General features: G+C 39.8%; 1 protein-coding gene across 1 annotated transcript in view; it reads right to left on the reverse strand.

Moving 5' to 3' along the window:
* The window catches only part of PSME4 (proteasome activator subunit 4), a 99498-nt gene extending 92166 nt beyond the window's left edge, over positions 1 to 7332 (reverse strand). Inside the window, exon 1 of the mRNA XM_024118664.3 lies at positions 7075 to 7332. Coding sequence (XP_023974432.1) covers positions 7075 to 7316 — 242 coding nt within the window. The 5' untranslated portion in view covers positions 7317 to 7332. The remainder of the gene's footprint in view (positions 1 to 7074) is intronic.
* Positions 7333 to 17148: the final 9816 nt, after the last annotated feature.

The raw sequence follows: 17148 nt of genomic DNA on the forward strand, positions 1-17148 counted from the left end.
CATGCACCCCAATGTTCATTGCAGCACTATTTACAATAGCCAGGTCATGGAAGCAACCTAAATGCCCATCGACAGACGAATGGATAAAGAAGACGTGGTACATATATACAATGGAATATTACTCAGCCATAAAAAGGAACAAATTGGGTCATTTGTAGAGACGTGGATGGATCTAGAGACTGTCATACGGAGTGAAGTAAGTCAGAAAGAGAAAAACAAATATCGTATATTAACGCATGTATGTGGAACCTAGAAAAATGGTACAGGTGAACCGGTTTGCAGGGCAGAAATAGAGACACAGACGTAGAGAATAAACATATGGACACCAAGGGGGCAAAGTGGCAGGGGGGTGGGGGTGGAGGTGGGGGGTAATGAATTGGGCGATTGGAATTGACATGCATACACTGATGTGTATAAAATGGATAACTAATAAGAACCTGCTGTATAAAAAAAATTTTTTTAAGTCTATGTATTTGAAAAAAAAAGATTATAAAGCATTTTTAATAATATTTTAAGCAACCTCCAACTTACTTGAACTAAAATACTACTCTCAAACCCATTTCACAGCTGCAATGGTGTTAAGTTTTTTCTTAGAAAGGGAAAAAGGCTTTATTATATTTTTTAACTCTAAAATTTAGGGTCTGGGTGTTATGAATAAAGCCAAATTAGCATAAAAAGGTAATGACCACTACCAAAATTTTATGGTTCATCTATCAAAAAACTGTAGTAATGATACTCTAAATTTTTAAACACTAAATATTTAACAATAACAATGACAGATTTATTTTTAAATGAAAATTTCAAACTCCCTGATGGAACCCAAATAATCTGCTCTCTTCTCTAATTAACTTTGTTAAACCCCACTCCCCATACCCTCTCTCTTTGGGTTATGAAACACACCATTCTCTTCCTCAACCAAGATGCTCCTTCCCTCTTCTTTGGTTAAATATACACTTTCTTTTGAACCCAGTATTAAAACAGATCTCACCCCAAATTCGTTTTCTCCATTTTGACTGTAAAAGTAACAATTCTTCAGAAACTGCATAATGCTTTAGTTTACAAGGAACAAAAAAGTTAATTCTAATATTACTGAGTACCTATGAATGTATATACTGCTGCACTAAATGCTGTGGGTGCAGGTAAGGAGAAGTAAATATGGAAGACTCTGACCCCAAGAAAGCTCACAGTAGAGAGAAGATAGGTACACAAGGAATACCAAAGCATGAATAAGGGATCAAGAGAGTGCACTAAAAGGGAAGAAATGCTGAGCACAGGCCGAATATGGAAGTAGCCAACTTCAGGATTCCAAATGGGAATATTTATAGTATGTGCTGCTTTTAACATTCCAGTGGCCAGTATCAATGAATACAGAGGATTTTTGTTGTTTTTTTGCTTGCTGTTGCTTTTATTACCATGTCTCAGCTTGCTTTTCACACAGTACAAATGAGATTTTGGTCTAAATTCTCTACAAAAGTTAGAGGAAACACATATTTGAATTTTATATTTAAAAAATGTGGGAGGTGGGGAGGGAGATTCACTAGAAATGAGTCTCACTTAATAGAAGAAAAAAAGGTAACTCCCAGGTTCTACAATGAGAACAACTGGTTTAGAAGTTATGTACTTATTTACTAATAAATAAGGGTCCCTTAAAAAACGTTAGTGATTTGCCTCTGTTTCACTTCAATTAAGAACACACACTTCAAAGACAATTTGATTTTATAAACACTTCTTCAAGAAACTGTTTTTAAGTAATACATTCAGATCTCAAAAGAAAAACACATGGTACTGTTTTACTAACTGTTTTCTAACTGCCCTTCTCGGTGCCTCAATGTAGGGCATTAAAACACACCAGTCAGAGTGAGAATTTTTTTTAAGTAATGTGCTTAGCATTCATATTTCCTTCCCCCAAATTTCTTGATGGAGTTACGTCTTGCTTGCTCTCTCCTAAATGAACAAAAATGTGCATGAAGAGAAAAAGAACACTCTGGAACTTCCCTGGAGGGTGGAATTCTTTCACTGACATATCCCAAGTGACACAAACAGTGCCCATTCCATACAAGGCACTCACAAAATAATTTGTTCAAAGAAGACTCCTGTCTCTACTACTTTGCATCAAGCTATGTATTAATCTATGAACCTCAGTGTCTTCATTTTTAAAACAGAGATAATTCAAGGGAGTCCTTGTTATCCCAGGATTGAGTCTATGTCTCCAAAGTTAAGAGGGGAAGAAAAAGTGTCATAATATGAAAATATTCATTAATGAGCTATTTCTTTTATCTCTGTTCATGAGGTCTGTTTATAGTGAACCTTAGACAAAACAATGCAAATGAAATGGAAACTCAGGAGTAAAATTACAAATTCTGCAAAGAAGCCAACTTCATGAGGTTGATCAAAGTAATACTGTTACTCTTTTAGGTTTGATAATGATATTGTTATTGACTTTTTGTTTAATTCCTTTTCCCTTAAAGATATATACTGGAAACATTTATGAATGAAGAATATGCTTTGGAAAAAAATGGTTGAAGGGGGTGGTGGTAGGAGACACCTAATTGGCCATGAGTTGGTAACTGTTGAACATGGGTGACGGGTACACCCAGGTTCATTATATTATTCTTTCCTCTCCTGTATATGTTTGACATTTTCCATAATAAAAAAAATATTTAAAGCAAAGAAAAAAAGTTAGAAAACTATTCACATCAGAATCACACATACAGTCAATGACAAATGAGACTCAGGCAGAAAGAGCCAGTTAACTAGTAAAGAGAAAACTGACAAGGTGTTTTAAAAGAAAGAGTAAGAGACATCCCTGGAAAATGGGAAGAGCCTCAAATATTTAAAAAAATATATGTTTGACATTGCTATGAAAAATCAAACGTGTGTATGTGTAGCGGCAGGGGGTATATAAGAACTCTTTGTACTTTTTGCTCAATTTTGCTCTGAACCTAAAGCTACTCTAAAAAATAGTATGTTAGTTTAACAAAAACAAAAAAACAAACAGAAAAAAGAGTGAAAGATAACTTACTGTGCTGTTATACAACTTTATCAGAAAAATTTGTCTCTCCAAAATCAATCAATTCATGTATTTTGTTTTTTCCTATGTAAAATCAACTTTCTCCCTACAAAATTTTGGGTCCTGTTTTGAGTGTGGCCACTTAAATAACAGAGACAAACCTTTTCTACTACTTTGTCTAACTGGCTCTCACTGATGAATGTGGCAATTTGTCAAGATTTTGAGATTCTTTTACAAATAAAAAACTTATCTTTATTGTGTACGTCACAATTTCAATACTCACATATTACTCTATTAAGTACATCATGTTAACAGACAAGATTAACACCGAGATTTAGTGGTTAGCATTTTCTTCTTTCTTCTCTAACATAGAAATGATATGGATTTGGGTGCTCCTGTGGTCACATATTGCTTTCCACAAGAGGAGGCTAGTGTATTTGATAATGTATATCTTGACTAAACAAGTTTCCAGTGGTTGTATAATCTAATTAAATACATATGTGGTTTAATCCAATTCCTATCAAGTAAGGCCACATAATATTCTTAATAATAATTAAACAAGGGAGCTATAGCTTAATTAGCAAATTAATCATTAGCAAATGATTCCTCAGTATAACACAATCATTTCATTATACATTATAATACAATCATTTCATTCACAGCAGAGAATATAACATTTTCACTGAAACAAAGCATCTAAATTTGCTTCATAATACTCCAAACACACACTTCACGAAAATCAAAATTCTGCTTTAAAAAAAAAACACAAAAGAAAGAAATGATCTAATTTTAAGATTTTGCTTTTAAGATTTGTGTTTAAGATTTTGCTTTTATGAAACAATTCCCTGCTACGTTTTAGGTTTGGAAAACCATGCGTAGTTTACACTCCCACTCTCCAAAAGAGGACTCTAAAGCTAAGAGAGGTTAAGCAAGACCAAGATGATAAGAGTGGCAACACCAGGTACAGATAAACTTCTTCTGACTAGACCTCACTTCCTCTCATGAAAGGTCCAGAAGGACAAGGGAGAAAAAGCGAGCTTCAAGATTACCTTTCTTCAACTCCTTTCATTCTCTACATGGGCCATACCAGTTACTTACAGATGCCTTTCACTCAGGGTCCAAGAGCTGTCTTAACTGCTGTTTTTCAAAGACCGTTTAGTTTGTGCCTCTCTTCTCTAATTTGTTTCCTTGCTTCTTAAAAACTAGTCTCGTGATGTATGATGCCACACAATCTCACTTCAACAGGTAGTACTAATACTTTAAGCTCTCTGTACAAGAGAGCTTGTATTATATCACAGGGCCAATTTTTAAACTACACAGAAATAACCTTTCTTCACAGAGATCTGCTAAACAGACCTGCAAGTCTTGAGATAGATTAAAAGATAATTATAACCATCAAAATGAGATAAAGTTAAAAAAAAAGGTGTGTGTGGGGGGGGTTCTTGAGTATCTCCTAAACCAGAACTCTACCCAGTCCTGTGACACCCAGATTACGGATGTATACTTCTGGTCGGGGATCCAGTCCCAGTGTCTCTGAACAGCATTTACACTCTGGTCTTCTTTAGGAATGCACTTGATATGTGCAACTATTTCCAGTAGTTTACAAACTTATCAAACAGTCCTTGGAGAAAGATACACACTGGCTTATTTGAGGCTCTACAGAATAAAAAATAAAATCATAAAATAACAGAGCAGGAGTGTTTCTCAGGAATTATTTAGTCCAACTCCCTCATTTCTCTCACAAGTATACTGAAACACATGATTAAAGTAACTTGCCCACAGTCACAGAGCTAGTGGGAGAAATTAGATTTTATTTTCATTACTACTTTCCATTCTTCTACAAAATACTAAGTATGATCACTACTAAGGTAACTGAGAGCTATCATCACATGTTTTGGCATCATTTAGGTGTAAACTTGTGCAACACACACAAGGCTTAAAAACAACAAGCACAACTATAAACAGGTCACCTTAGCATGACTTAGGAGAAAAAATACACCCAAGATCACAACATGTCCCACCAAGTTCAAAATGTCTCATAGCGTAATCCCAAGAATCAGCTTGCAGCATTTAACCACCGTTCCAAAATAAAATTCTATCTGATAGCATTTCTTGCTGGTTACTTAGATATAAATGGTTTGACGTTCATAGGTTATAAAGCTGTGTAACTGCAATCTTGCCCTAAACATCAAGGACTGTCTCCACTGTATTTTTAGCCCTTTCTAGGTAAAGATACTTATAGCTAAAAGCCCAAAATAATAAACCTCCAGGTGTTAATTTGCCAAGCTTAGTTACAATAAAAATGTCAGAAAACAGTGCTTAACTATGCCTGTGTAGATTCTCCATTAATAAATCCAAACCAGATATGAATTCACACACTGGTTTATTTATATATTGTGCATCTAAAAGGAGCTGTTTGTGTCCCCCCAAACGGTTATTTTCTGAAAAATCTAATCTAAGTGATTAAAATGAGGAATTACTGGAACTGACAAAGTAACTTTATTTTTACTGTGCCCAAGTAACACAAAAACGTAGGAGGCTCACTTGAAAAAACTGTGTGGATTTTAATAATTTATAAAACATTCTTCTGTTTTAACCAAAAGTGGTTCTTCTCCCTGTTGCACTTCTTTTTTCCCAAGTCTCCTATGGATCCTAACACCACAAACTTCTTCAAGCTCTAATCGAGAGGAGAGCTGTTAACCTTGACATAAATATGGTCACTCTTTGAAAAGGGCAAATTAAGCATTTGAGTTTTGCTCTTTAATTAAAAAGGTAATTAGTGCTACCACCAGCGACAACTGGAGATGAGAAATTTGTCAGAGGCTCCCTAATAATTGGCAGATAAGAATCATCCTGTGAGGAAATGTAAAAAAGACGACTGCATTACAAAACCCTGAGTCATCAGCCAGTTCACTCAGCAGATTTGGGTAAACATTAGATAAGTGATTTATGTCTTGTGTGTTCAGCCACCCATACCGACATGCATGAACATACAATGTTATCAGATTTTATGTATAGCCAACCAAACAAGATACAGCAAAATTCTCTTTTAAAAAAGTTCTTCTGACACAGTGAAGATGCCCATCTAGCAAATATGTCCCTAACCTTCCCCTCAACTGTACTTTACTCGGTTTCCCCTAATTTCAGTGGCACTGTAGTTTGCAGCCAGTTTATACCAAAAAAAAAAAAAAAAAAAAAAAAAAAAAAGGTTACAAAAGAAGAATAGAACAACTGAGATTGATTTAGGTAATCTATATTCATTTGAGCAGCTCAAAAATTAACACAAGCCCGATACTAATAACGCCCAGGACAACTTGACAGCTTCCTTCTCTGTCTTCCTTAGTATGGCACATTTCCAAAGGAAATGTCATAAAAGGAGCAACATACACTTTCCCGAGATTCTAAGACTCAACATTCTCAACATTGACGTCTAGTACACAGCCCAAGAATGCGCTGAGGGCTGATTTTAAAACAGTCTTTTCAATCAAACCCACAAAGACTGAGAAGGCCCAAAAAAGCAGAACATAGAAGTTCCCTACGGCCTCCTTCCCATTCAGAAAGTTACTAGACGCGAACTGAGGGATAGGAAGAGGCAGGGACCATAAGGGAAGGAAAAACTGGAGTCAACACCAGGAAAAGTCAAGAGTTGTTCGCGCAAAGACGAATCCTCTCTGCTCCCTCCCGCCACAGGCAAAGGTCCAAGGAGGACCCCTGGGGGCCCGCTCCTCTCTTTCCCTGCGGGTCCGGTGCCCTCACGCTCCCCCGGGCCCCGAATGTCGGAAGACAACCACCCGAAACCTTGGGGAGAAACAGCTGCGAAGGACATAGAGGGCTAGTGAGAACCAGGGAGATCCCGTAAGAAAGTAGCAGAGAGGAAGCTTGAGTGCTTCCCAGGCTTCGGTCGCGACCCTGGGATTACTGCACAGAAACGATCCGCCCGAACCGGGGCAGAGTTGAGGGTCCAGCGGTCCGGTGCGGACAAAGAGCCTCCCCGCCACCCCCCGCGGACGCCTTCACACCGAGCCTTTGCCTCCGGCCCATCCTGCAGGCCCCGGCACACTTACGTGGAGAGTTTCCTGGTCCAGAAGAGGCCCCCGGGCCACAGCTCTTGGAGCTGCACTGCCCGGCCCAGGTTGCTTTTGATCTGGGCCAGCTGCAAGTCGGACTCGGCGTCCAGCCGCTCGGCGTAGGGCAGCAGCTTGTTGTAGACGATCTCCTTCTGCGGGACGAAGCCTCGCGGGCCCGGACCGGGGCGCCCGCCCGGCTCCAAGGGATCCCCGCCGCCCGCCCTTTCGGCCGGCTCCATGAGACCAGAACACCCCCCAACCCCCTCCCACCCTAACCCTCCCCGGCCCCCACCCCTCTCCGGGCTCCGCCTCCTCCGCGTCGTCGTCGCCCTCGGCCCTATCGCTGGGCCCCCTCCCCTGGCCGGCGCGCTGCTGGCCCCGCGCGGTTCCCGGTTCGTTGACGGCCGCAGCGGCCGCTCCGCCCGCCCCGCACCAGCTCGGCTGGTGACGCTGCAGCCGCCGGGCCCGGAGGTTCCGGATGAGCCTCAAGTCACTTCCGGGGCGGGGCGGGGCGACGACGTCGGAGGAGACGGAGTCGGCGAGGGCGACAGCGACCCTGGGAGCTGCGCCTTCCTTGCTGTGGGCCGGGCTCGGAGCCCCCACCCCCAGGTCCCACCGGCCGAGCTCGAGGCTGTCCCACCGGAAACGCGAGGCTGAATTCCAAGCTATTGTCCTTCCTCGCGTGGGGTCGCGCGCTCCCTGCGTCTGCCCTCGGGAGCGTGTGGTCGCCGTGGCCTCGGACTAGGCGTTCCACGTAGTCCCCCATGCCAAGTTCATGGAAAAACCTAGGTACTCTGTCCATCCCACTTGTTGCTGATAGATTTTTTACTGTGTCCCCTTTAAGCCCCCGTCTTTCTGGCATTCTCCTGGCCGCTCTCATTCCAAAGGAAGGGATTCAACAAATTCATTCAACAAATATTAATTGAACTGCTGTCTGTCAGACACTCCTTTTAGGCCCTTGAGATGGAAAATTTAAGAGCACCTGGTTTCTGCCCTCCTTGGACTTAACAGCCACATGGAGCTATTGACTAGGGAATAAGCAATTACAAGACAATACTGCTCTTAATTGCTAGATAAGTACAGGATGCTTTCGGAACACCTAAAGAGGACTTCAAACTGGAGGGGTGTCAGGTAGTTTCATAGAAATGATGCATAAAGTTGAGCTTAAGGATTGAGTGCAAATTTTGTTAGGAAAAGAAGAGAGGGGAAGATAAATTTCAGCTGAGGGAGAGCTCAGGCTGCAAGCACGCACTCTAGGAATTCAAAGTTCAGAATGACTGACGATTGCTTGCAGAGAGGGGAGTGAAGAATTGGGACTGAGAAGGACATGCTAGGAAGTTTTTAGAGCTTTATCTTAATAGCAACAGGAAGTGGAAAAATTAAGCATAGCAGTGGCATGATATAATTTACATTTGAAGAATCCCTCTGGCTTTGTGTGGAGAATGGATTAGAACAGACAGAATTGGAAACTGGCAGACCCCTTAAGGAGATGTGACATAATGGTGGGCTGCATGTTAGTTGAAATGATTTGAGAGCTGTTTCAGCAAGAATGACCTGAGCTTGGTAGTTGATTGGATGTGAAGAGTGAAACAGAGAAGTCAGGATGATGTCAGATTTCTGGCTTGGGAAACTGAGATAGAGAACACAGCAGAAACGGCTATGGAGGCAGAATGCCTAAGGGATGGGAAACTATTTTCATGTATGGATCAGGAGGGTCATCTAAAAATGGATATGGATTAGCATATAGGTGGCTTGGAGGGAATGAGATATAGAGTATTGTTAAAAGGTAAAGGAGGCATATTAAAAATTTTAAGAGTTTATCTGAGCAAAAATTGATTCGAATTGGGCAACACCAAACCAGAAGTGGTTAGGAGACCAACAAGGAACCAGGGGAAAGACTTAAATAAAGAAGGTGCAGAAGCAAAGAAAGGAAATTATTTAATTGGCTACAGCTTAAAGCCTAGTTAGCTGTTTGTGTTTGGTTGTCCTTAGTGCTTAGATTTTGTAATCTTGAGGCATTTACACACTTAGACTTTGGTTTGCTTAAGTAGGCCACCAAAGCATTAGAGCCACCTTAGTCTAATGGCCTCCTTGTTTAATTAGTTTAACAGTATGAAAAGAATAGGCCCCTGAACCAAACTCTAAAAGAACACCATATTTAGGGACGGATAAAGAAAGAGAGAGAACACAAAGAATACAAGAAGCAGTCTGAGAGGTAGGCGTTCTAGAAAAGTGGGCTTTTTAAAAGAGTTTTCAGATGGAGGAATTGATTAACTATACCAAAGGTGACTGAGCAGTCAAATGAGATAAGACCAGAGAAGGGTTTATTGGAGTTATTGATAAAGCAGATAAGAACAGTTTCAGTGGAGTGTAGGGATGGAAACCAGATTACAGTGACAAAGGATGAGTGGGAAGTAAATAGAGACAGCAAAGGTGGACAACATTTTTTGATAGTTTGGGAAGAACAAGAGAAAAATGTTAGCTGAAATGAAAAGAGGAATTTTTGAAGGTAGGATATATTATTTATTTATTTATATTTATGGCTGCTTTGGGTCTTCTTTGCTACGCGTGGGCTTTTCTCTAGTTGCGGTGAGCAGGGGCTACTTTTCATTGCGGTGCACGGGCTTCTCGTTGTGGTGGCTTCTCTTGTTGTGGAGCACGGGCTGTAGGCGCACGGGCTTCAGTAGTTGTGTGAAGGTGGGATATGTTTAAATATTGATGAGACGGCACCAATGGAGAGATAGGTTGAAGATACGTGGATGAAGATGACAGAGTGGGAGAGAATATGGAGTCATTGGCCCTTAGCAGTAAACCATACTCTCCTTCCGTTGTCAGAGGAGGAAAGCAGGGGAGAAGAGATGCAAAAGCAGAAAGGTTTGCAGATTAAGTGCCTGGAAGTTGGAGTTCTTTCTGATGGTTTCTTTTTTTTTTTTTTTTTTTTTTCCTGTGAAGCAAGAGAATGCGAATGGTGCGAGGACATGGTGGATAGGAGATATGAGGAGATTGGAGAAGGTTTAGAATAGTCTCAAAATTCAGAAAACTGATTAGAGAAACAGAATTGCTTGTCAGTTAAGGCCAGAAGCATGAATTTACCATCATCTGTCTGTACAACTTAGTGACTTTCTCCAGTAATGTTTAGCAGCCCAGGATTGTATGATGTACAGGCTGATACGATAGACTGACAAAGAAGCAAGAGAATGTTATGTATGTTAGTGGTAGTGATGGTAGTGGTTTAGCTACCATTTCTTGAGCACTTCTCTCAGCCTGTGCTTTATGTACATTATCTCATTGAACGAGTAGAGATAGTGGAGTTGAGAGTATTTGAAAGAGAATGGTTAACATCTAAATTGGTTGAAGTCTAAGAAGAGAGAAGAGGGCTGATAGAGAGTAGAGAGGTCAGGGGACTCAGATCCTGATGATGTACAAGAACAACATGAAAGGATTAACCTGAGCAAAGGATATGGAAGAACAGGAATGTTTAGATTTAAGATTTCAAAGAAGCAGTTCCAGGTGATCTCAGTTTCCCTGCGAATGGATGTCCGAACTGGAAAAATCGAAAGAATTGTTGGAGCAAAAGGGATGAAGTCTCTTTCTTTTATTCTGTATGAAGTTTAATAGCAAACACTATTCATACCTCTTCAGGGGAGAAAGGTGGGAGACCTTAAATTTCTCTGGAAGACCTAGGCTACTCATCATTAGATACAGTACCCAAAGTCTGGGGTTAATTTTCTCTTCTCAGACCAACTCCCAAGCATTTTTTTAATCTCTTAGCGCTCAGGATACTCTGCCAAAGAATAACAACCCAGTATGCTTTCAGTCAGACCCTGAGGGAGACATTGACTTCTTATCAGACTCCTCTAGGAAACAGACTATAATCACTTTTCTTGGAAGCCTCAGAAAGTGCAGTAGCCCTTCATGGAAAATGTTCTGAAGAGAGAGGTTTCTCCTCCAGCTGGAGGAATTGGCAGAGATAATTATCAATCACATATTTATGTCATTGATATACTTACTGGCCCACTAGTAGTGGTGAACAAAAATGTTAGTAGTAGTGAACAAAAATGACAGGTTGTTAGTTTCATGCCTTCTTCTGCCTTAGTTTTTTCTGTATATGATGTATTTGGGATGGGGGCAGGGTGGGGTGGGGGAGCAGGGAGGTATATTGACAAGTAGATGAATCTCTTTTGTCAGAGCATAATATTTAGAAGTATTTGAATTATATTAGAATGACTCTAATATAATCAAATATCTAAACTGTTGTGCTGCAGTTATTGAAATCACAAGAATATTGGATCTGAGGAATGAGGATTTTTTTTCCCTAGTTCCTATATGATTTTTTTTAAAATTATTTATTTATTTATTTTTGGCTGCGTTGGGTCTTCGTTGCTGCGCGCGGGCTTTCTCTAGTTGCCGTGAGCCGGGCAGGGGCCTACTCTTCGTTGCGTTGTGTGGGCTTCTCATTGCAGTGGCTTATCTTGTTGTGGAGCATGGGCTCTAGGCACACAGGCTTCAGTAGTTGTGGCTCGCAGGCTCTAGAGCGCAGGCTCAGTAGTTGTGGCGTACGGGCTTAGTTGCTCCGCGGCATGTGGGACCTTCCCGGACCAGGGCTCGAACCCGTGTCCCCTGCACTGGCAGGCAGATTCTTAACCACTGCGCCACCAGGGGAGACCCCCCTATATGATTTTTAAGTTTTGAATTTTTCAGCCAAAAAACCCTCTCATCCAGCCATAGTATCCACTTCACCAATTAAACTAGAGTATATTTAGAGCTCAATTTTTAATAAGAAGGAAATCACAGCTAACGGAATGAATTTTTCTGTGATTATTTTACACTTTTTCCCTTTCTTGGGCATTTTGCCATTTCACTACAATGCAGCCAGGTATAGGCTTCTTTTTGTTTATCTTGCAGTGGATTTGTGTTTCTTAAATCGAAGATTCATATCATTCATCAGTCATGCAAAATTTTCAGCTATTTTCACAATTTCTTTTGTTCCTCTTCTCTCCTTGTAGAATTCGCATTAGACATATGTTGTACTTTCTCATTCTAGTCTAGATATTTCTTGATATTTTTCAAGTCTTTGTCTCTCTACCTCATTCCAGATAACTTTACCATATCTATTTCTAATTCTTAGAATTCTTAGTTCATTTGTATTGATCTGCTGTGTAACTTGTCCATTGAGCTTCTAATTCCAATGATTATGTTTTTAAGTTTGGAAGTTCTACTAAGTTTTTTTCAAATATCCCTATTCTATTTTTCATTGAGTTTTGTTCTTTACGGTCCCAATGACTTCTTTAATCATTTTAGACATTTAATTATTTTAGACAATCATATTCTATTATTTCAAATAATGTGCTGTGTTTGTTGACTTTTGTTCATGATGGATCATTGTGTTTTATAACTTTTTATATATTGTGAGATCATCTTCACATGGCTTTTTTTTCCCTGTGGGCATCCCATGTGACCCAGAGCAATGTCTTTGTTTGCTTGCACCAGATCCACAAAAATATCATAGGTATAGTACTAACCAATATTTATGTTCATTTTTCAGCTAGTGTAAACTTGGATTTCTATCCTATGCAAGTTACAGGCCTGGGAATTCAACCTATGGAGAGTTGTGTTTTTATGTAATATTTTATCAATACTTCCAACTCCGTTAGGTCCAGGGTTTCAACTTCTATCCTGGAGTAGATATTAAAGCCCAATTCACTTGCTGTTTCCAGATCAAATAACGCTACCACAAAACTGATGCAGAATTAACTAACACGCTTATCACTCTGGCTTTCCTTTCCTCTTTGTTTCTAGGAGATATTCCTTTTCTGTGTGTGAGCTCATCTATGGTTATCTCTTGCTTTCATGTTTAATGTAGCATTCCTGTGTAAAAGGGTTTCTGCATTAACTCAGTCTGCCATGCTACTGGAACTGGAGACCTTTAAGGAATAAACTTCTAACTCTAAAATATTAGACATCATGGGAGCAAAAGGGAGTGATTATGAGTAATTAAGAGCTTTTTTAGAATCCTCATATCACATAAGTGGCCATTGATGATGTCTATTCATCAAGCTGTAAAAATGATTGATGATGATTAAAAAATAATTTACTTTTTATTATTTGTAATATTTGATATTTAAAAGCAGAAGGGGTTTTTCAACACAACTGAAGCTCACTCTTTTTGACAAACTGTGAATAATGTAGGAGGTCACAGCTTCCCTCATAATCAAATATAGTAAAGAGATGTATTTTTTAACAGTAGTTGAAGAAATTAACAATAGAGTCATTGGAGAGATAATAACTGATGCACAAAGGGGATGTACACTGTTTCCACCTACCCTCAGTTTTTATATGTATAAATAGAACAGGCCTTGTTCATAGGCAGAGAATGGAATTGTCTGCATGAATAATATGAATACCAGCAAGACACTCACATATTATCAGGTACTTGAAATGCTACTCTTTTCAGTCTTTTACTTTGTAGTAAGGAGAATCACTTTTGAAATTTACAGACTCATAAGAGGGATAATATATCAGATCCCTAATTCTCCATAGTGAATTATATATTCATTAATTCAACAAACATTTATTGAGTGCCTCCTGAGTGCCAAGTGTGAGATCATAAGATGGATGACGCAGTACTTGTCCTTAAGGGGTTCACTGTCTAGTGGGGTGACAGACAAGTAAACAGATAAAATTGTAACCAAATGTCATCTGTGGTCTTTCTACCTCTTAAGATCTCTAGAAAAAAGCAATTTAAACTTCCCTCCATAGACTGTGAGAAGTCCAATGCCTCATCCAATAGTTCTGACAATTTTGGAGGATGAGGGCCTATGTTTTTATGGTCACTTCTAGCTCTAAACTTTCCTTCTGCTAAACTAGTTCTGTTTACAAGGCTTCTGTTGTCCCTGTTCCAGTACCACTTTAACCCAAAAATGGAACCTGGCTTTTTTCCCTACTTTCCACCATTTCCATAAAATAAACCATTCACACAAGGCTTTGTGTGTGTGTGTGTGTGTGTGTGTGTGTGTGTGTGTGTGTGTGTGTGTTGTTTGTGTCAATAAAATGTGTGTGTGTGTGTGTGTGTGTGTGTGTTGTTTGTGTCAATAAAATGGAAACAAGTTCAAGGAAACCAAGGGATTTATATGCTAGAAATACAAACAACTTAAAATTTAACATAAAGTATTTCCCTAAAAGATCTATTTCTGTGTGGTCCATGACGTTATCGAGCTCACTATCTAATGGGGCGGTCAGACATTAAACAACTCATTCTGTACGTATTTAATTATACTTTTCTTAGATGCTTTAGTAGAATAAAGGATGCTCTGATTGTATAAAACAGAGGGACCTAGCCTAGACTGGGAGGCCTAGAAAGATTACTTTGAGGAAGTAGTATTAGATGAACGAAGAGTTGGGGAGAAGGATAATAGAAATGATCTGGCTAGGAAAACAGTATGAATGGAGGCTTGAGGTGGGGGAAGAACTTGGCTTGTGAAGCTCAGAAAAGACCAGTGTGCTCAGGGAGAGAAAGTAAGAGTGACAGATGTGGCTGAGAAGGCAAGCAGAGTTAGATCACATAGTGCCTTGTAAGCTGGGTTTAGAATTCTGGAGTTTATCCTAAAAGCTATTTCAGATATACAAATACAGTGCTGCAGGCAGTAACCAAATACTTGGGGGAGCTGAAGGGGTGCTATTAGGGTCTTGAAGTCAACTGGATAGGTATACCCCAGGCAGAGACATCAGTATGTGGGAAGCTGTGGAGTTTTCAGTGGGCCCAGTTAGGCCAGGGAGCATTCAGTACAATGAGGTAGGAGTACAGAAAGTGTGGATGATGGCAAGAGAAGAGGCAAGACAGAGAATAGGTAACAATTAGTCCTTTATCTATGTATGGTGGTATTAATGGTAGTAGTGTTAGCTCATACCTACCCATAGAGAGTGGGCTGCCTTTCTGGACTCAGAACCTAATTCATTTTTTCAGTTGTTGCTTTGTTTTGTAAGTTAATCTTTTTTTTTTTTTTTTTGGTGCACAGTGCGGCTTGCAGGATCTTAGTTCCCCGACCAAGGATTGAACCCTGGCCCCTGGCAGTGAGAATGCTGAGTCCTAACCACTGGTCTGCCCTGGAATTCCCGTAAATTAATCTTTTTATTTTGAGATAATTGTAGATTCACATGTAGTTGTAGAAATAATACAGAGAGATCCCTTATACTCTTGACCCAGTTTCCCAAAATTGGTATTATTTGTAGTCCAATATCACAATCAGGATATTTACATTGATACAGTCAAGCAAGATAAGAACATTTCCATGACCACAAGATCCCTCCTGTTGCCCTTTATGGTCACATTCACTTTCCTGACCCCTCCCATGTCCCTAATACCTGGAATATTACTAATCTGTTCTTTATATAATTTTATCGTTTCAAGACGGTTATATAAATGGAATCATACAGGATGTAACTTTGTGGGATTGGCTCTTTTCTGTCACCATAATTCCATAAAAATTCATCCAAGTTGTTGCGTGTACCAATAGTTTGTTCCCTTTACTGCTGAATAGCATTCCATGGTATAGATGTACCATAGTTTGTTTAGCCATTCACCGTTGAAGGACATCTGGGTTGTTTTTGCCTATTTCAAATAAAGCTGCTATGAACTTTCATCTGCAGGTTTTTGTGTGAACATAAGTTTTAATTTCTCTGGGATATACGCCCTGGAGTGCAATTGCTGGGTCATGCTGTGTTGCATGTTTAGTTTTAAAACTAAAAAACTACCCAACTGTTTTCCAGAGTGGCTGTACCATATTACATTCTCACCAGCAATATATGAGTAAACCAGTTTCTCTGCATCCTTTCCAACATTTGGTGTTGTTACTGTTTATTTTAACCATTCTGATTAGTGTGAATGATATCTCATTGTGGATTTAATTTGCATTTTACTTATGGCTAATGTTGTTAATCATGTTTTCATGTGCTCATGTGCTTATGAGCTACCTGCATGTCTTCTTTCGTGAAATCTCTGCTCATGTTTTTTGCCTGCTTTCTAATTAGATTGCTTGATTTTTTTACTGTTGAGTTTTGAGCATTCTTTATGTATTCCAGTTGCTACTCCTTCGTCAGATATGTGGCTTGCAAATATTTTCTCCTTGTTTGTAGCTTGTCTTTTCATCCTCTTAATAGGGTCTTTTGCAGAGTAAAAGTTTTTAATTTTGATGAGGTCCAATTTGTCAGTTTTTCCTTTCATGGGTCAAACTTCTGGTGTCAAATCTGAGAACTCTGCCTAGTCCTAGAGTCAAAGATTTTTTTTCTAAAAGTTTTATAGTTTTATGTTTTGCATTTAAATCCATGATCCATTTTGAATTAACTTTTGTGTGAGGTGTGACATTTAGGTCAAAGTTAATATTTTTGCCTATGAATGTCCAATTAATTCAATTTTAAATAGCACCACTTGAAGGCCACCAAGAACCCAGTCATTTCATTTCATAGTCTTTACTCAAACATGCTGTGGAAAGGCACATACTGGCACCATCCACTCTTGTGATCCACTGTGAGCCAATACTTGTATGAAAAGACATATCTCTCAAGAAAAAAGAGAAAATTTTATGGACAGTTATTTTTTTTTTAATTTATTTTTGTCTGCGTTGGGTCTTTGTTGCTGCGCACGGGCTTTCTCTAGTTGCGGCAAGCGGGGACTGCTCTTCATCGTGGTGCGCAGGCTTCTCATTGCAGTGGCTTCTCTTCTTGTGGAGCACGGGCTCTAGGCATGCGGGCTTCAGTAGTTGTGGCACTTGGGCTCAGTAGTTGTCACTCGCAGGCTCTAGAGCACAGGCTCAGTAGTTGTGGCATGCGGGCTCAGTAGTTGTGCCTCGCGGGCTTAGTTGCTCCGCGGCATGTGGGATCTTCCCGGACCAGGGCTCGAACCCTGCATTGGCAGGTGGATTCTTAACCACTGTGCCACCAGGGAAGTATGGACAGTTCTTAAGTCCATAATTAGTAATACAAAGAATACATTTGACTAATTCTGCTAGAGTATGGTCCTGCTAAAAATACACCGAATTTACTTTATTCAGAACACTTAGAGTAGTGGGCATCTGT

This window comes from Physeter macrocephalus, chromosome 12, assembly GCF_002837175.3.
Source record: "Physeter macrocephalus isolate SW-GA chromosome 12, ASM283717v5, whole genome shotgun sequence".
Lineage (NCBI taxonomy): Eukaryota > Metazoa > Chordata > Mammalia > Artiodactyla > Physeteridae > Physeter > Physeter macrocephalus.